Consider the following 20,470-nt stretch of genomic DNA (forward strand, 5'->3'; position numbering starts at 1 on the left):
AGAATTATCCCTGGGATTTGAGCTGCAACTGGAATGTATGTCCGTCTGGCTGCACGACGTGTCTGGCCCTGAACCAGCCTGTTTTTCACAACCATTATTTAATTTAATCCTAACATCATGCTCAGATGCAGGTGGAAGCCACCTCACTTATACCCAGCACCACTCTAAAATATGAACCACTACCCCGATTTTACACAGATGAGGAAGCTGGCTCTGAGGAAAAGAGGTCTGCTCGAATCTGCATGGAAAACCACAGCGTTGAATTTCGCAGGGCAGACAGCATTCTAGGGGATGATGGTGATGGCTGCTTCTCGTGGGATTTCCCTTAAGTGTAGGGATCTCAGTGCAAGCTTGCAAGATGGTGCTGAATTCTGGCTGGAAAGCGATGTCTTCCTAAAACCGAGCATGCTGGCCACCGAAAGCAGCCAAGTCATGTTTGTTATTGCTGTGGATGGAAAAATTCACGGTTTATTCCTTAACCAGTCCGACCAGTTTGGGGCTGGAGTTATAAGATGTCTGTGCAGACCAACTCCCTAAGAATCAAGGCTGGAACGTGCCCAGAGGCCTGTTGCCGTCACATGCTTAGCAAGGTACCAGAAAGGGCCTCCCACCAGCTTGCAGAGCCATGCAGGTAGGGGCATTGAATGTTTTTTTTTTTTTTTTTTTGAGACAGAGTCTCGCTCTGTCGCCCAGGCTGGAGTGCAGTGACGCGATCTCGGCTCACTGCAACCTCGGCCTCCCAAGTTCAAGTGATTCTCCTGCCTCAGTCTCCCGAGTAGGTGGGACTACAGGCACGTGCCACCACGCCCAGAAAATTTTTATATTTTTAGTAGAGACGGGGTTTCACCATGTTAGCCAGGGTGGTCTCGAACTCCTGACCTCAGGTGATCCACCCACCTCGGCCTCCCAAAATGCTAGGATTACAGGCATGAGCCACTGCGCTCAGCCAAATGTTTCTAAGATGCCACCAATGGGCCAGGTGCTGGGCTCCTTTGTCCCTGCATTTCTTCTCATTTGATGCTTACAGTCACCCTGCGAAACACATGTCTTGCCCCTTGACAGCCCAAAGAAAAGCTGACTGAGTTGTGCATTCACTCATTAATTCAGCAATTACTTCGTGGGCACAAGGTGCCAGGCACTGAGCAAAATCTGGTCCCTGGCTTCATGGGGCAGACAAGCTAAAAGAAGGAAAAGAGTTTCATAAAGGAGATAATTACAGCTTAGGGCCAGTGCCTTGGAGACACTGCAGATTCCGATGGGGTTGTTAGGGAAGGGGTATTTCTTCCTAGACCTTCGGGGATGGGGAAGAGCCAGCCTCAGGGCCTTTGCACTGCCTTCACCCTCTACCAGCAATGCTCTTGCTTCTGGGCCAAAGAATCAATGCACAGGCCCCAGGCATAGGCTCTGCTTCTCTCCCTGTGACTTTGGACCAGTCCCTTTCCTTCTCTAGGCCTCAGTTATTTCTACAAATCGAAACTGAATTAAACTAATTTCTGAGGACCCTTGCGGTTCAGCTGCTAAGTTGCAGTGAACTTCTCATGCTCTCCAACACAAATGCTGCTATCCCTAAAATAGGTTGGTTTTAATTATAAAAGCCATTTTGAGCCAGGTGTACTGGCTCATGCCTGTCATCCCAGCACTTTGGGAGATCAAGAGCGGAGGATCACTTGAGCCCAGGAGTTCCAGACCAAGTTGGGCAACATAGTGAGACCCTGTCTCTATAAAAAACACAACAATTAACCAAGGATGGTGACACATGCCTGTAGTCCCCCAGCTACTCAGGAGGCTGAGATGGAAGGATCACTTGAGCCTGGGAGTTTAAGGCTACAGTGAGCTATAATCACACTACTGTACTCAGCCTGGGTGACAGAGCAAGACCCTGTCCCAAAATAAAATAGAAGCCATCTTGGAAAATGCAGAAAGTAGAGAAAAGTTTAAATGAGAAGTCAGCCATAACAATAATCTTCCGTTGTCTCATTCCTCAATATCTTCTAGAGCCTAACCTGTACTCACCTCCAGTAGTGGTGGCAGCAATATAATAATAATAAGTGATAGTAGTAGTAGTATGGTAATGATAGTAATAACAATATAACAACAACAATGTCATCGACAGAAGCAGCTGACATTTACCTAGCACTTACTGTTAAGCAGGCATTCTTGTGAATCATTGGTACAGATGATGTCATTTAATCTGCACAATAACTCAAAAGATGCATATGCTATTAATATACACATAAGGAAACAGAACTATAGAGAGGCCACGTGACTTGCTCAAGGTCCACGGTTAGTACATGAGGGAAGCAGGGAGTAGTAGATGCTTGATAAATATTTAATCATGCTAAATCCCTCTCCTCGCTTATACTGATAACAGCAAGATACTGAACACAGCAACATCTGACTGTAAATTGAGACCAAGAAATGTCCTTGAAGGCTGTTTTCCCACCGAATAATTTTTATTGCATGTTTGTTTTCATTTCTGCAGTGGTAACTTTTCCTAGGAGAAAATACTGAAAATACAGAGAGGCATACAAAAAAGGAACTGAAGTCCCCCATAATCCCATCATCTGTTGTATTTTTAATATTTGGTATATTTCAGGCCGGGCATGGTGGCTCACGCCTGAAATCCCAGCACTTTGGGAGGCTGAGCGGGGGTGGATCACTGGAGGTCAGGAGTTTGAGACCAGCCTGGCCAACATGATGAAACCCCGTCTCCACTAAAAAACACAAAAAATTAGCCAGGCATGGTGGCATGCGCCTGTAATCCCAGCTACTTGGGAGGCTGAGGCAGGCGAATCGCTTGAACCTAGGAGGCAGAGATTGCAGTGAGCCGAGATCATACCACTGCACTCCAGACTCCAGTCTGGGCAACAGAGCAAGACTCCATCTCAAAAAAAAATATTATACTCACACACACACAGACACACACACACATACTTAGTATATTTCTCTGCCTCTTCTCAATGTAACTTTTTTAATGCGGTTGAGCTCAGACTGCATATGCAATTTGTCCTGATGCTGCTTTTACTCAGTGTTGTGTGATAAGCATTTCCCATGTTGTTGTAAAGTCTTTAGAAGCATCCTTTTAATGACTGCTGCAGCTTTATATAGGTGAATCATCTAGTACTTTAAAAGTGAGAACTTACTCTTAGAAGCACATTAATTTTCCCTGTGAGGCTCAGAGTAAGAGAAAAGAGTCCCATCACCTACCAGGTATGTGACCTTGGAGGAGTCACCTTAAATGGCCTATCCTCATTTTTTAAACTGAGACTAAGAATAACAACAGGAAAAGAGCTGCTTCCTATGATTAATGTGAGGCTAAACCAAGATGACATATATTCAAGCATTTTTTAAAATATATACACTAAAGCAAATGTTTGCTCTGGATTACACGTTTTTATTTTATTCTTTGAAAACTGAATTTTTTCAGAATGCAGAAGTGGGCTCAAATTTAATCAAAGTGGCATCTACAACAGCCACGGCCCTGAAGGAAGAAGATGGCCAAGTCTACTGCCAGCCGGAATTTCTTTATGAAGGTAAAATGCATCCTCTTGTCCTGAGATTAGGAAAGGGGCAGATTTTCGTGGGGACCCCAGAGGCCTCTTTACATAATACTTCCCTCCTGTGCACGTACAAGGGCCAAAAAGGAAAGGCTCTTGGAATGCCCCGATGAGAAGCATCTGGGGACATTTCTCTTTCCTTTATCTTCAATGCTTCCTAGGAAGGCAATGGGTAAGGCCAGCCATGCTGGCTCATACTTGTAGTCTCAGCACTTTGGGAAGCTGAGGCAGGCAGATCACTTGAGGCCAGGAGTTCGAGACCAGCCTGAGCAACATGGTGAAACCCCATCTCTACTAAAAATACAAAAATGAGCTGGGTATGGTGGCACATGCCTGTGGTCCCAGCTACTCAAGAGGCTGAGGCATGAGAATTGCTTGAGTTCAGGAGGCAGAGATTGCAGTAAGCTGAGATTGTGCTATTGCACTCCAGCCTGGGCAGCAGAGCAAGACACTGTCTCAAAAAAATAAAAATAAAAATAGGAAGGCAGTGGGTGGTTGTTGGACCAGATAACTTCTGCAAATGCTGTCCCTTACTGAACACAGGCTTATTGAACAGGCATAATACCTTTCCATTTCTACCTCTCAACATCCACAATATCCTGCAAAATAGCTGTTATCAGCTCCATAATATGAAGGAGAAAACTACGCCTGAGAGACCTTGAGCTACACCCAGAACGCAGACCCTCTAGAATAGGAGTCACACCCATGGAGCAGGGCTCCTCAGTCTGGGCACTGTCGCCATCTGGGGCTGGGTCATTCTTTGCAGTGGGTGCTGTCCAGGGAATTGTAAGATGTTTAGCAACATTCCTGGCTTCCACCCACTGGAAGCCCGGAAGACCCCTATCCTGAATTGGAGCAGCCAAACATGTCTCCAGACATTGCAGCATCCCATGGGGGCACCATTGCCATGATGGAGAACCACTGCCCCAGAATATAAACCCATGAGGTGAGGATTGTGTTGCTGTGCTCACAGGGTATCAGCAGCACATGACACAAAGGCTGGCATACAGAGGTCTGTGTTCAATACGTCAAAGTACAGAATGAATGGACTTGTCCAAGGAGACTCAGCTAGAGAGTGGCGCGGTGTGCATTTAAACTGAGCGCATTGGCTGGGTGCGGTAGCTCGCGCCTGTAATCCCAGCACTTTGGGAGGCCAAGGTGGCCTGATCACTTGAGGCCAGGAGTTTGAGACCAGCCTGGCCAAGTTGGCGAAACCACATCTCTACCGAAAATACAAAAATTAGCTGGCATGGTGGTGCATGCCTGTAATCCATAATCCAAGCTACTCGGGAGGCTGAGGCAGGAGAATTGCTTGAACCCTGAAGGCAGAGCAGTAAGCTGAGATTTCGCCACTGCACTCCAGCCTGGGCAACAGAGACTTTGCCTAAAAAAAAAAAAAAGACTGGGAGCCTTGTTCCATCAGCTGCCCCATGCCAGGAAGTTTGAGTATCTGGAAGAGCACATAGACTTGGGGACTCTTTTAGGATGACGTCATGCTTGGATTTGACCTAAGAATCCACTTCTGTAAAAGGCATCCCATACATCCCATAATGAGTTCTGTGAGGGAACTCATACCCTTGGAGTCTTTAGAAATGAATTAATAGGTGATGCCAGGTCTGAAGGCATCAACCCCCATCCCTGCTCACCCACCACATCACATTTTTTTTCTTTCCTGAGAAGACCATGCTTATTTATTGTTGCAATACTGTGCACACTAAAAAGTGTAACAATAAACAAACTACCCATAATCCCTGCACCTGTGACAGCCCTTTGGGATACGCATCCAGTCCTCCCATCATGCGTGGATTATGTGACATAGGCTGGGTCCCTTCTGGCGAGTTCTCAGACTGCTCTCATTTCATCCCAGCAGTGTCATTCTGTTATTGTTGACATTAGATTTGTTCATGCACATCAAGGCCTTAGTGTGGGGTCTGGCCTATAGGGAGAGTCCGGCCAATGGCAGCAATATTAGAACAGCCCGAAGAAGCAGGTTCAGACAAACGCAAAATTTGCCAAAAGGCAGGCAGCAGAGCCAGGTTGTGACCCCAGCCTTTTCTTATCCCAAAGCCCATTGCCTCTGTATTTGTACTTTTGCAAAATACATTCCATATCATCTAGAATGTTCTGAAGCTGCCTCTTGCACTTAATGAATGTAACCTGAGTATTTTCCCACATCGTGAAGATTCTTCAAAGGACATGGCTGTTAAGGAGCGGGCACGGTGGCTCACGCCTATAATCCCAGCACTTTGGGAGGCCGAGCCTTAATTTCATGTAACTACTGGCCAGGCGCAATGGCAATTACAGGCATTACTCATTCCTGTAATCCCAGCACTTTGGGAAGCTGAGGCGGGTGGAGCACCTGAGGTCAGGAGTTTGAGACCAGCCTGGATAACATGGCAAAACCCCATCTCTATTTTTAAAAAAATACAAAAATTAGCTGGGGGTAGTGGGGCACACCTGTAGTCCTAGCTACTTGGGAGGCTGAGGCAGGAGAATCGCTGGTTTGAGAGGGGCCCAGGAACATCTTGGAAATCTCAGGCCTACTTTGAGGTCAAGGGCAGACAACTTCTTCTTATTTAAGTATGGGAGTGTTCCGTCTGCCTCACCTTCATCTGGGCCTGTCCCCTTGGAAGTTTCACGCTTTCTCATATGTGGGATTGGACATGTCCTTCCCACCTCAATAGTTCATTCCCCTTCCTGCCCCACTGAACCTAATCAGCATTTATCCATGGATGTATCTCTGCTTCCTCTTCTCTTGGACATTATATCTTCACCAGCAGCTGGTGGCAACCACCAGGAATATTTCCTAAGAGTTAAACATGCATTTCAGTATTCAGACTTAGAAATTCAATTTGATGCAATAGGCATATATACATATATACACATTTATGGCCAAGCGCGGTGGTTCACGTCTGTAATCCCAGCACTTTGGGAGGCCGAGGCAGGCGGATCACGAGGTCAGGAGATCGAGACCATCCTGGCTCACACAGTGAAACCCTGTCTCTACTAAAAATACAAAAAAAAAAAAAAAAAAAATTTGCCGGATGTGGTGGCAGGCACCTGTAGTCCTAGCTACTCAGGAGGCTGAGGTCGGAGAATCGCTTGAACCCAGGAGGCGGCGGTTGCAGTGAGCTGAGATGGCGCCACTGCACTCCAGTCCAGGCGACAGAGCGAGACTCCATCTCAAAAAACAACGAAAAAAAAAACCCATATATATATACACACACACAAACACACACACACACATACATACACACACACACAGAAAAAAATAAGATTTTTGATTATGTAAAAACAACATGATGAAAATTTCACATAATGAGAAACTTAGATTCTATCATAGAAAATGTAAACTATAAGGCAGTTACAACCCCAGCAATGCTTCCAAATTTTTTCTCTTCATTTGTAACCTAGTGGAGATACAGTAATTTTATAATCAGCATTTTACACTTAACCTTATGGTATGGACACTTGCCCATGTTATTAAAATCATTATTAAACGTTATTTTTCCATAATGTTATTATATAATTCACCAGATTTAATTAACTATTCTCCGTTGACACCCTTTTCCACAGCTTCCCATTCTGTTTTAGTTTTTAGTTTTTAATTTTAGAGATAGGGTTCTTGCCATGTTGAGCAGGTTGGTCTTGAACTCCTGGCGTCAAGCGATCCTCCCATCTCAGCTTCCCAAAGAGCTGGGATTACAGGCATGAGCCACCATGCCTGGCACAGCTTCCTATTTCTCTTTTTTTTTTCTTTTTGTTTCTTTTCTTTTTTCTTTCTTTCTGTTTTTTTTTTTTTTTTTGGACAGAGTCTCACTCTGTGGCCCAGGCTGGAGTGTAGTGGCGTGATCTCGGCTCACTGCAACCTCTGCCTCCTGGGTTCACGTGATTCTCCTGCCTCAGCCTCCCGAGTTGCTGGAATTACAGGCATGCATCACCATGCCTGGCTAATTTTCTTTGTACTTTTAGTAGACGCAGGGTTTTGCCATGTTGGCCAGGCTGGTCTCAAACTCCTGACCTCAAATGATCTGCCCGCCTCAGCCTCCCAAAGTGCTGCGATTATAGGCATGAGCCACTGCGCCCAGCCAGCTTCCCATTTCTCATCACACATATGCACATGCATGCACACATACACACATCAGCACTTTTTTGAAAAGAGCTTTAAGAAATTGCAGTAGCCTCTGATTTTAATCATGCAATTCTCTTTGATTTCTATCTTGGATAATTAAAGATGTTTATACACTTAAAACCTAGGTCTGTGGTACGTTGCTCCAGGCCTTTCTGATAGAGCTGGGGTAATTATCAGAGGCTCCGTCCCCTGCCTTTGACCACCTTTGATCCAATCCAGGCTCTAAATCAAGCTCAGGGATCTTGGTGTGGGAACGAATTCTGAGGAAAGGCTACCCAGTCTGACAGGAAGGGTGGATGCTCCCAGTCCCCAGTGACGGGGGCTTCATCCGCCTTCTAATTTCCTTGTAGGCTTAGAGCTTCCACGGGTCAATTATGCTCACAATGGAAAGCAATACCGATATGTCTTTGCTGCAGGAGTTCAATGGAGTCCAGTCCCAACCAAGGTACTGGTCTCTGTGTATTCACAGGCTTTTCCTACAGTGATTGTGTCTATATGCAAAGCTGAATTCTAAGGTTCTGAGACATTGATTAGAGAAGAGGAGGTCAGAAGGAGGTAAGTATAGGATAAAATTAATTTGAAGGAAGGATGGACAGCTGGGAGAGGGAATTATGGGCTAAGGTTCAGGTAAGAGGTTATGGCTGGAGTTTATTCACTGATTTCTTTATTCAATACATATTTATTGAGCACCAACTATGGGCTACAATGTGGTAGGCACTGAGGGTAAGGAAGTCGGCAGAGGGATGCCCAATCCCTGACCTAAGGAACTCACCCTCTCCAGCAGAGAGGGTGTAGCTGAAACTTAGAGGATTTATTTTGCTTCTTTTTTTTGTTTTGATTTGTTTTTTCTTTTTTATTTAAAAAAATATACAGAAAGAGACAGGGTCTCATTGTGTTGTTCATGCTGGTCTTGAACTCCTAGGTTCGAGGGATCCTCCTGCCTCAGCCACCAAAAGTGCTGGATTACAGCCATGAGCCATGATGCTTGGCCCATTGTGCTTCTTTTTTTTTTTTTTTCTTTGAGACGGAGTCTCGCTCTGCCACCCAGGCTGGAGTGCAGTGGCCGGATCTCAGCTCACTGCAAGCTCCGCCTCCCGGGTTTACGCCATTCTCCTGCCTCAGCCTCCCGAGTAGCTGGGACTACAGGCGCCCACCATGTTGCCCGGCTAGTTTTTTGTATTTTTTAGTAGAGACAGGGTTTCACTGTGTTAGCCAGGATGGTCTTGATCTCCTGACCTCGTGATCCACCCGTCTCGGCCTCCCAAAGTGCTGGGATTACAGGCTTCAGCCACCGCGCCCGGCCCCATTGTGCTTCTTAAGCTACCATTTGTGAAACACTTACTGTGTGCTGGTCACTGTGCTAAGTGCTGTGCAGGGATCACTTTTTTTAAACATCTTCATTTTTCATAATAAAATGGAAAATCTTTTTTTTATTACAAACAGAGCAGAAATGTCCACAGCCAAAAATTAAGCCTCCACCCCTCCATACCCCAAGTCACTCTCCACTAATACCAAACCTAGAGGGAAATAGGTCTGTTGGGAGATTAAGAGAGATTCAGGGAATTGCACTCTTAAAGCAACAAAGGGGTTGTATTATACTTTAAATGTTTGCATTGAAGGTATTCATTTATTTAACTCATATAAAATTGCAGTGCAATGCCAAATATAAGATATAGCCAATATTTTAATTTTCAGAAGGGGTATGGTGCCTCACACCTGTAATCCTAGCACTTTGGGAGGCTGAGGATTGCTTGAGGCCAGGAGTTCGAGACCAGCTTGGTCAACAATAGCAAGACACTGTCTCTATATTAAAAAATAATAATAAATTTAAAAATATTTTAATTTTTAAAAGAATTCCTTGTGCAGTATCAGCTACATGGTGGCCAGAGGACCCATGTTTAAAACTGGGGGAGGAGGCTGGGTGCGGTGGCTCATGCCTGTAATCCCAGCATTCTGGGAGGCCGAGGTAGGCAGATCACCTGAGGTCAGGAGTTCAAGACCAACCTGGCCATGGTGAAACCCCACCTCTACTAAAAATACAAAAAATTTGCCAGGTGTGGTGGTACATGCCTGTAATCCCAGGTACTCGAGAGGCTGAGGCAGGAGAATTGCGTGAACCCAGGAGGTGGAGCTTGCAGTGAGATAAGATCACACCATTGCACTCCAGCCTGGGTGACAAGAGTGAAACTCCATCAAAAAAAAAAACAAAACAACAAAAAACAAACAACAACAAAAAAAACCTCGGGGAGGACAGTTAGCTCCTGTCCTTTCTTGGCTGTGCTCACCAGAGGTAGCTGTCATTGGGTGATTATGTCAAAAGTCTATATCCGATGGGCTTCATTTCTGTGTTTCTCCTCATTGGATGTACAGATAATAAAATATGACATTCTCACAAAGTCATCCTTGAAATGGAGAGAGGACGACTGCTGGCCAGCGGAACCTCTGTTTGTGCCCGCACCAGGTGCCAAGGATGAGGATGACGGTAAGACTCTAAGAAGCCAAGCCTAGTTGCTGCATGCTGCTGATGATCCCCCTCCCACAGAGACACCATCTAGGGGCAGCTGACCCCCCAGCTCATAAAGGGGGTGGACTGGTGCTTTGAAGTCTACATCTGTCTGGGTCAAAGCTAAAAGGTTAGGGAGTCCCCAAGGCTACCTTTACTTCTTATACCAATTGCAAAGTTTGAGGGTCCCCAAGATACCCTTCGGTTTCCATAATTCATTAGAATCACCAACCCTCACTGCAAGCGCTTATGCTCACAGTTCTGGTTTGCAGCAGTGAACAGATACAGACTAAAATTAGCAAAGGGAAGAGGTGCACAAGACAGAGCCCAGCAGGGACCCGCAGGAGCTTCCAGCTGCACTCTCCCAGAAGAGTCACAGATAGCACTGACTTCTCCTGACAATGCTGTGTGACAATGCTCACAGAATACTATTGCCAGCCAGGAAGCTCCCGAGACTCGGTATGGAGAGTTTATACTGGGGCTCAGTCATGTAAACATGGTTGCCCGCCTGTGTGTCTGACCTTTATTTAGTCTTCAGTCCTCCTGGAGATCAAGCTCATACCACGTGGCCCAAGGCCCCACCATAAATTCCACTGTAAGGGTAGACTGCCTGGTGTGGCCCAAGGCCCCCACATATACAAAGATACTTGTATCAAGCAGGACATTCCACCGGTATAGAGGTGACCTCCCAGAACTGAAGACAAAAGCCAGCCTCCTCTTTAGACAAGTTTAAGTTTTTTACTGCACAAAGTCCATCTCCTTTCCAGTCAGTGACACTAAGCTCTCTCAGAAGGCAGAATCTTGGTTTTAAAATTGATTACAGTGGCTGGCTCCAAAAGAAATGTTTTTAAGAAAAGAAGTCTTGCTCTGTTGCCCAGGCTGGAGTGTAGTGGCATGATTGTAGCTCACTACAGCCTCAAACTCCTGGGTTCACGTGATCCTCCTGCCTCAGCCTACCAAGTAGCTGGAGCTACAGGGGCACGCCACCATACCTAGCTCATTCTTTGTATTTGTTGTAGAGAAAGGGTCTCACTGTGTTTCCCAGGCTGGTCTCTATCTCCTGGGCTCAAGCGATCCTCCCATGTTGGCCTCCCAAAGTGCTGGGATTACAGGTGTCAGCCACTGCACCTGGCCTGGATCCAAAATTTTAACAATGCATAAGCACATGAATGTTTCACGGCACCCCTGGAAATGTGTATTTGTGGCCCACCTCTATTTTCTAGGTTTCCACTTGACTGAATGATCCTTCCCCTCTTTCATTCTCAGAAATGCTTCAGAAATGCCCTGCCCACAGCCCTGAGGAGGCTAAGGAGGGTAATTAGAACCATAGGTGGGGGTGTCACCTGGCCACGCTGGCAATGGGGCTGCCACACCTGCAAGGAGGGCAAGCTGCCCCACTTGAGCCTGCCAGCTTCTTCCCTCAGGTGACAAGGGAGTGGTTTTCCACCTGGGACTTGTCTTCCTACCGATCATGGCATGGCACGTCAGGCCAGCAACCCTGTGTCACTGTCATCTCCGAGGCAGGGGACCACTGGCATTGCCTCCTGCTCAGGCCGTTCTCCCACTCAGCGGTGTGGACACTTTCTTTACATTCTCTGTGAGGAGGGAGTATCATTGTCTTCATTTTACCAATGGGATGCTCAGAGAGTGACCTTGTTGCCCAAGGTCACACACCCCATACATTCAGAGGTGAGATTTAAATCCAGGCCAATCTGACTTCAACGATGCTCAACTGCTCTTCAACCTGGGACCCTCTGGGGGCATTGAGAGTATTTGCAGGAAGTTGATATGCCTTATTTCGTTTAACTCTCTACCCCTTGAGAGTGAGTATTGAGAGTGTTTCCATTTTACAGAGGGGAAGGGTGAGTTTACTAGCATTGCTACGTGTACAAGAGATGAATTAGGCCCGTTGAAATGCCATTCTTCGAGCCAGGTGTGGTGGTTCCTGCCTGTAATCCTAGCACTTAGGAGGTCAAGGTGGGCAGATCGCTTGAGCCCAGGAGTTCAAGACCAGCATGGGCAATATAGGGACACCGCATCTGACAAAAAACACAAAAATAAGCCAGATGTCATGTAATGTGCCTGTAGTCCCAGCTACTTGGAGGGCTGAGGTGGGAGGATAGCTTGAGCCCAAGAGATCGAGATTGCAGTGAGCTGTGATCACACCACTGCACTCTAGTCTGGGCAACAGAGTAAGAACCCATCTCAAAAAAGCAAAACAAACAAAAAATCGAATGCCATTCTTCAATGCCTGCAATAATTTACAATGTGCTTTCAAAATCCATCATGCAGGAGATACTCTCAGCAACCCTATGAGTGTAGGTGAGATTATCCCATCTCTGCTAATGAAGAGACTGAGGCTCTGAGAGGTCAAGGGACTGGCCCAGCCAGGGCTAGAACCAGGTTTTCTGGTTTGTTTGTTTGTTTGTTTTGAGATGGTGTTTCACTCCGTCACCCAGGCTGGAGTGCAATGGTGCGATCTTGGCTCACTGCAAACTCCACTCCCAGGTTCAAGTGATTCTCTTGCTTCAGTCTCCTGAGTAGCTGAGATTACAAGCACCCACCACCACACCCAGCTAATTTTTGTATTTTTAGTAGAGACGGGGTTTCACCATGTTGGCCATGCTGGTCTCGAACTCCTGATCAGAAGTGATCTGCCCACCTCTGCTCCCAAAGTGCTGGGATTACAGGCGTGAGCCATTGTGCCTGGCCTACAGCCAGATTTTCTGATTCCTAGTTCCCAGACCTTTCCCTTCTGTTACAGTGTCTCAAATTCACTTCCCTACTGTTTCGGTTAGATACATATGTCTAAAGTGGGCAGAGAGACATGCTGAGAAATTCATCCCTCCGACTGAAGGCTGCACTTTTACAAAGTGTTTCTGTTTCCCCAAAGGAGTAATCCTGTCAGCCATTGTCTCTACGGATCCCCAAAAGCCACCTTTTCTGCTCATTCTGGATGCCAAAAGCTTTACAGAATTGGCCCGTGCCTCCGTTGATGTCGATATGCACATGGATCTCCATGGATTATTCATCGCAGACATGGACGGGGACGCAAAAAAGCAGGCCGCTTCTGAGGAACAGCGGGACAGGGCTTCCGACTGCCACGGGGCTCCTCCGACCTGATGATGTTGAGGTTTGGACAGGGGAGGGAAGCTTGGCTATCAGAACCCCATGGATACACTTCTTTGGATAGTGGAGAGGGCCTTGGTTACCTTTTGTACTTATTCTTTCTGTGGGTGCTTTCACAAGGTCATGGCAAGAGAGCTTGTCAGTATCATTTCTTTCATTTTATTTTGGCCGTAAAAATTTTGTTTGGAAGTCAAATATGTGAAGATCAAATATATATTGATTAGATCCAGTTCTTCTAAGAAAGCTCCTTTCCTTTAACATAAAGACCTTGATCATGAATCAGAAATTATATTCTTTTTTTTTTTTTTAGACGGAGTCTTGCTCTGTCGCCCAGGCTGGAGAGCAGTGGCCGGATCTCAGCTCACTGCAAGTTCCGCCTCCCGGGTTTACGCCATTCTTCTGCCTCAGCCTTCGGAGTAGCTGGGACTACAGGCGTCCGCCACTTTGTCCGGCTAGTTTTTTGTATTTTTAGTAGAGATGGGGTTTCACCATGTTAGCCAGGATGGTCTCGAGCTCCTGACCTCGTGATCCGCCCATCTCGGCCTCCCAAAGTGCTGGGATTACAGGCTTGAGCCACCGCGCCCGGCCAGAAATTATATTCAATGACATTATCGTCATTTTTAGAATCAGCCATTAACCTGTTATAGCAGATAGTTATATATCATTGTGCCTTCCTCTGTCTCTTTCTCTTTCCTTTGCTCCCTCCCGTCTTTCTGGTGGACTAAATTGTATCTGGGAGTTCTCACTTTCTAGCCAGGCCTGATGAGTTATGTGACCAGGAAGGCATGCCACTTTGTGGTCATTCCATGCAAGTCATGGCGTAATATAAAATAATAAAAACTTTCCTCAGACTTTATTTTTTCTTGGCTTCTCCCCCTGAAAGTCTTCTAAGGCAATAAAATAGTTGCAGAGCTTGACGGTTTACAGCCAGCACGATGCCTCATTGTACAGTCAATGGGACTAACAGTTTGGTGTGGGACTCCTCTTTACAGGAAGGGATTAATAGGTACTGGACATTGACCTGACTAGCCACAGCCAAGGGGCTCGAACCCAAGATTGAGTCCCAGGGCCTGGGCTGGCATGAGAGTTCTTCCCTACTGCTGAGAACTAGAGCAGTGAGCCATGCCCATGTGCATAGGTAAAAGGAGTTTCTCCAGGCTTGTACGTGCTGCCGAGATAAACCAGGCATTTGGGGCAGCGTGGAAGGAGGCTGAAGGCCCCTGAGCCAGGTAGTGATGGGGATGGAGAAAGTTGGGAACAAGACAAGTGGGATGCCACACCACTACCGGGAGCCCCAGAGACATCTGAGTCTACAGTCAAGTGGGTGCCTGATGCATGGTTTAAAGAAACAAAGGCAGGCTGGATAATTCCCAGATCATGGGATCGGGGGAGCTGGGCTTCACAGCCTTATTCCGCACTTACCTCCTCTCCTGAATCTGGATTTCATTCAGTCACCAATGGGGGTTCGATGACATATCTGGAGGATGGGAAGGTCTCTCTAGTGGCACTGCATGGAATCCCCCAGAGGGGCAGCTCCCTCCAGGATGGTCTTAGCTTTTGCCCTGCAACCACCATGAAGCCATACTTAGCTTCTACCAAAATGTAGGCTCCATGAGGCCAGGGAGTTAGGCTTTTACTTTTCTTTCTTTCTTTCTTTTCTTTTATTTTCTTTTTCCTTCCTTCCTTCCTTCCTTCCTTTCTCTTTCTTTCCTTCTTTCTTTCTTTTCTTTTTTCTTTCTTCCTTCCTTCCTTCTTTCTTTCATTTCTTTCTCTCTCTCTCTCTCTCTCTCTCATTCTCTCTCTGTCTCTCTCTCTTTCTCTCTCTCTCTCTCTTTTTTTTTTTTTGACAGGGTCTCACTCTGTCACCCCAGCTAGAATGCAGTGGTACAATCTTGGCTCACTGTAGCCTCAACCTCCCAGGCTTAAGTGACCCTCCCGCCTCAGCCTCCCGAGTAGTGGGGACTACAGCCATGTCCCACCACATCCAGCTAAGTTTTGTATTTTTTGTAGAGACAGGGTTTCATCATGTTGCCCAGGCTAGTCTCGAACTCCTGGGCTCAAGTGATCCTCCCGCCTTGGCCTTTCAAAGGGCTAGGATTACAGGCACGTCCCACCTTGCCCAGTCTTTTTTTTCTTTTTTTCTTTTTTTTAAATTTTTTTTTGAGACAGAGTCTTACTCTGTCACCCAGGCTGGAGTACAGTGGCACAATCTCGGTTTACTGCAACCTCCGTCTCTGGGATTCAAGCTATTCTCCTGCCTCAGTCTCCCTAGTAGCTGGGAATATAAGTACGTGCCACCACACCCGGTAATCTTTGTTTTTTTTTTAGTAAAGATGGGGTTTCACCATGTTGGCCAGGCTGGTCTTGAACTCCTGACCTCAGGTGATCTGCCACCTCAGCCTCCCAAAGTGCTGGGATTACAGGCGTGAGCTACCATGCCCAGCCAAGCCCTTTTTTTTCCTTCATTGAAGTTTTTATTGAGCTAATTGTACATGCACATTCAGTGTTGAGAAAGTATACAGAAAGATCTCATGCAGACTTTACCCAGTTTCCCCATTTGTAACATTTTGCAAATGTATATAGTACAGTATCACAACCAGGATATTAATATTATCCACCAATCTTATTTAGATTTCCCAGTTTTACTTGTACTCATTTGTGTGTACGTGTATATAGTTGTAGACAAATTCTAGACTGCATCCACCATGACAGGCAAGATACCAAATAGCATGTCAGCATGAGGATCCCTCATGTCACTTTTTTATCAGCAAACCTACCTCCTGCCCTCCTCAACAACCATCTCTAACCCCTGGCAACCACCATAAAATGGTGCCCTTTCAAAAATGTTATGTAAATGGGATGATGCGGTATTAACCTTTTGGGATTGGCTTTTCTCACACAGCAGAATTCCTTGAAGATTCATCCAGTCATAGTGGGTATTCATCCAAGTCATTAGGCATTGGGTGTGTCTGACTCACTATTTTATCCTCAACACTTGTAACACTGCCGCGTGAAATGTAGGCGCTCGATACATACTTGTTGAATGAACGAATGCACCAGTTCTCCCAACAGATTCAACTCGTCAATGCGTCAACAAGAAATGGATGTCTTACAGGAGAGCTCTTGGGAGATGGGGAAGCGAGTCCACATGGAGCCCAATGACAACACACACAGTTCCCTGCTAAGGTTCCTCACTCCTGCTATCCCTGATCACTCCCCTCTCTCCTCTCCTCCCTGTTGGTCCTGCAAAACCCCTCCTATTGTTCTCAGCATTTTCATTTTTGCCCTAAGCTTACATACCCTATTCAACAAAAACGCAAGCCATGGAAATGGCAGGACAAAAACCATCTGCTCTTCCTCAGAATCACCTTTGGGAACCTCACTACCTCCAGCCTTGATAAAATGGACAAAGGGGGACCAGGCATGGTGGCCCACATTTGTAATCCCAGCAAGCTGGGAGGCCAGTGCAGGCAGATCACGAGGTCAGGAGTTTGAGACTAGTCTGGCCAACATGGTGAAACCTCATCTCTACTAAAAATATAAAAATTAGGCCGGGCGCGGTGGCTCAAGCCTGTAATCCCAGCACTTTGGGAGGCCGAGACGAGCGGATCACGAGGTCAGGAGATCGAGACCATCCTGGCTAACACGGTGAAACTCCGTCTCTACTAAAAAAATACAAAAAACTAGCCGGGCGAGGTGGCGGGCGCCTGTAGTCCCACCTACTCGGGAGGCTGAGGCAGGAGAATGGCGTAAACCCGGGAGGCGGAGCTTGCAGTGAGCTGAGATCCGGCCACTGTACTCCAGCCCGGGCGATAGAGCGAGACTCCGTCTCAAAAAAAAAAAAAAAAAAAAAAAAAAAAAAATTAGCTGAGCATGGTGGTAGGCACCTGTAATCCCAGCTACTTGGGAGGTTGAGACAGGAGAATCACTTGAACACAGGAGATGGAGGTTGCAGTGAGCTAAGATCGTGCCACTGTACTCCAGCCTGGGTGACAGAGTGAGACTCTGTCTCAAAATAATAATAAAATAAGTAATATAAAATAAAATAAAACAAAACAAAATGGACAAAGGGGAAATGCCAACTCTAGTGACCTGACAAAAACCTGATTAAGGGCTGCGTTTGGGTGGCAGGAATGGAAAAGAATTGAAAAATGTGACAAGCCCTCACCCACTCATTCTTCCACTTTAAATATTTGAGAAAAGGGTAGAATTAAAAAATGCTTCCCCACCTCCTTTCTACTAGATTCCTATTGCCTAACAGTACCCAGAACTAGTCATGAAAAAGGGTGCAGTTCTGCGGGGAAGAAAAATATGTCCGTTTGTTTATCTTGTTGAAGATGACAGGTAGAATACCAGACTGATGAGGGAGGCTGGCACACCAAATCTTTCTTTCTCGGTTTCAAAAACACCCAAGGTTGATGCCAAGATATTCAATTTATCTGGGTCCTTAATTCTGACACATTTCATATACAGACCAGGGTAATTAGCTCAAAACTCCACAAGAGCTATGATGCATGCTCCATCCTTGAGGGACCCACAAGACACTCCATCTTCCCCTTAGCCTTCCTTGTTATGCTTCATGTGGGTGGAATATATGACCAGGAAGTTCTGCAGGAAAAATCACTCTGGATTTCTTTATTGCTTTGATAAAGCCACAGCATTTCTCAAGTGCTCTGTGCTGCAAGCGTCAGGTACACAGTAGGAAACCCGAATGTTTGCTGACCCACTAACTTTTTCCACCAAAGTTTTCTCTAATTTAATCCCAATTCTGGAATAAGCTGGATAGACACTTGGGCAATCAACTCACAAAAAATCTAAGTGTGTTGGCGCGACGTCTACAATATTTGCTCAAACACTTACTCCAGAACAAAGTTCAGCCTGACTCCTTTAAGAAGGTTGCTGGTCCAAGTTAAGTATAAACACCTTTGATGGCTTCTTAAAAACTCTTTAAAAGACTGAGTGGTTTTTAAATGGCCAGGAGATGTCTTTCTCATGACAAATCAGGACATGCAGACCAAAAAGTCATCACCACCATTCTCAACATCCAACAATGACGAGATGTGTGGCCTCAGTACTTGAACTTCTTCCAGTGAGTTTAGACTCAGAGATCCTGCCCAGAAAAACAGCACCGACTGCCCCAGCTCCTGTGCCACATCAAAAAGCATCCTTTGCGGTCCAGTCCCAGCTAAGAGGCAGATTTTCTTGGACGCAACCAGCAAAGAGAGATGTGGCGGCACCGTATTCAGCCAGAGTGGGGAAGAGGACAGTTTCTTTCTTTCTCATAATTAAGAAAGGCTTTCCCAAGGCCGGGCGCGGTGGCTCACGCCTGTAATCCCAGCACTTTGAGAGGATGAGGTGGGCGGATCATGAGGTCAGGAGATCGAGACCATCCTGGCTAACACAGTAAAACCCCGTCTCTACTAAAAATACAAAAAATTATATTGTATTTTTATACAATATAATTTTTGGGGGGCATGGTGGCGGGCGCCTGTAGTCCCAGCTACTCAGGAGGCTGAGGCAGGAGAAGGGTGTGAATCTGGGAGGCAGAGCTTGCAGCGAGCTGAGATCGCGCCACTGTACTCCAGGCTGGGCGACAGAGTAAGACAACGTCTCAAACAAAAAAAAAAAAAGAAAGAAAAGAAAAAAAAAAGGCTTCCTGATGGGCTGGGACTTGAGGACCTGCCTGAGTGGCCAGAGGGAACTGGCAAGGGGCTGGTCCTGCCAGGCTGGGAGTGCAGGGCAAGGATTTGGAGACAGACATGGTTGCCTGAACAAAGCAGGTGCAGAGAGTCTTTCCCAAGAAAGAGCAGTGGAAAGAGTCAGGCTTAGGGTTTTTTGTTTTTTGTTTTTCTTGTGTTAAGTCTTATCTGTTCACTGTAGAACACCTGGATAAATTAAAGAAATAAATGAGAAAGACACCACAGTTACATTACCAAAAGGAAACCACTGAAATCATTTTGATATGTTTTTCTCCAGGTGTTTTTGAGTGCGTGTGTGTGGGCAGCGTTTACATATTAGTGATCACCAGTTTATAACCTACTCCTTTTCACTTAACATATGATGCAAGCATTTTCCCAGGTCATTAAATTCTTTTAATGGGTGCATATTATTCCTTCTTGGGGGCATGGCATAATGTAGACTACCCTACTGTTGGACATTTAGGTTATTTCCAATTTTTGACTATTATAGATAAGGCCCTGATAAGTAATGTCCTGCATAAAATTCTAGAGTTCATCCCCTACCCTGTATTTGGGTGGCTGTTACTGTCATTTTCTTCAGCTAGATTCCTGATTCAAAATTTCTGAGCCAAAGAGTAGAAAAACAAGGTAACGGGTGTTTTCTTGAAAGGTCAAAGGTTTGGCTTGATTCATAAGACTGAAACTGAGAAGACAATCTTGGATATTTGAGGCTCAAATGGTCAAAATGGTGGTAGGGCTGAGAGAACCCATCTCTGAGGAAACTGAGAAAACATGGGTACAGGGTAATATCATTTTAGTTCAAATCCTCCCTCCTTCCTTTTCCCTAGTCTTTCCAATTCTCCATATTCTTCCACTCCATACAAATGCATGGTTTTTGTTTGGTTGGTTGGCTTTTGAGACGGAGTCTCACTTTGTCACCCAGGCTGGAGTGCAGTGGCACGATCTCGGCTCACTGCAACCTCCGACTCCTGGGCTCAGGCGATCCTCCTGCCTCAGCCTCCCAAGTAGCTGGGACTACAGGCATGTGCCACCACACCTGGCTAATATTTTGTATTTTTAGTAGAGATGGAATTTCACCATGTTGGCCAGGCTGATCTCGAACTCCTGACCTCAGGTGATCCACCTGCCTCGACCTCCCAAAATCCTGGGATTACAGGCGTGAGTCACTGTGCCTGGCCACAAATACACATTCTTTTTCAGGTATACATTCACACATTTGTTCACTTATTCAGTGATAAGGCTGTGCTCGCAGATAGTGCTGGAAAAAACCAGTGCCTCAGTGTGCTCAGGGAGTGTATGGCTTTGTGAAAAACCAACACAATACAATGGAATGGAGGTGAAAAATGGGTGTACCCTCTGCAGCCTTAGCCAGGGATGGCCACAAGGGGAAGGATGGTAGCAGCTGGCAAGGTGAAACAGGTGATCCAAATTTAAAAAGGAGCGTGTGCCT

The 20,470-nt window shown here is 46.1% G+C and overlaps 1 protein-coding gene across 1 annotated transcript in view; it reads left to right on the forward strand.

Moving 5' to 3' along the window:
• BCO1 (beta-carotene oxygenase 1) overlaps positions 1 to 13,498 on the forward strand; it is a 51,843-nt gene extending 38,345 nt beyond the window's left edge. Inside the window, exons 8-11 of the mRNA XM_033219123.1 lie at positions 3,428 to 3,533; positions 8,040 to 8,134; positions 10,060 to 10,171; positions 13,086 to 13,498. Of these exons, the coding sequence (XP_033075014.1) occupies positions 3,428 to 3,533; positions 8,040 to 8,134; positions 10,060 to 10,171; positions 13,086 to 13,315 (543 nt within the window). The 3' untranslated portion in view covers positions 13,316 to 13,498. The remainder of the gene's footprint in view (positions 1 to 3,427; positions 3,534 to 8,039; positions 8,135 to 10,059; positions 10,172 to 13,085) is intronic.
• Positions 13,499 to 20,470: the final 6,972 nt, after the last annotated feature.

Source organism: Trachypithecus francoisi, unplaced genomic scaffold, assembly GCF_009764315.1.
Source record: "Trachypithecus francoisi isolate TF-2019V2 unplaced genomic scaffold, Tfra_2.0 Lachesis_group10, whole genome shotgun sequence".
In the NCBI taxonomy this organism is placed as follows: domain Eukaryota; kingdom Metazoa; phylum Chordata; class Mammalia; order Primates; family Cercopithecidae; genus Trachypithecus; species Trachypithecus francoisi.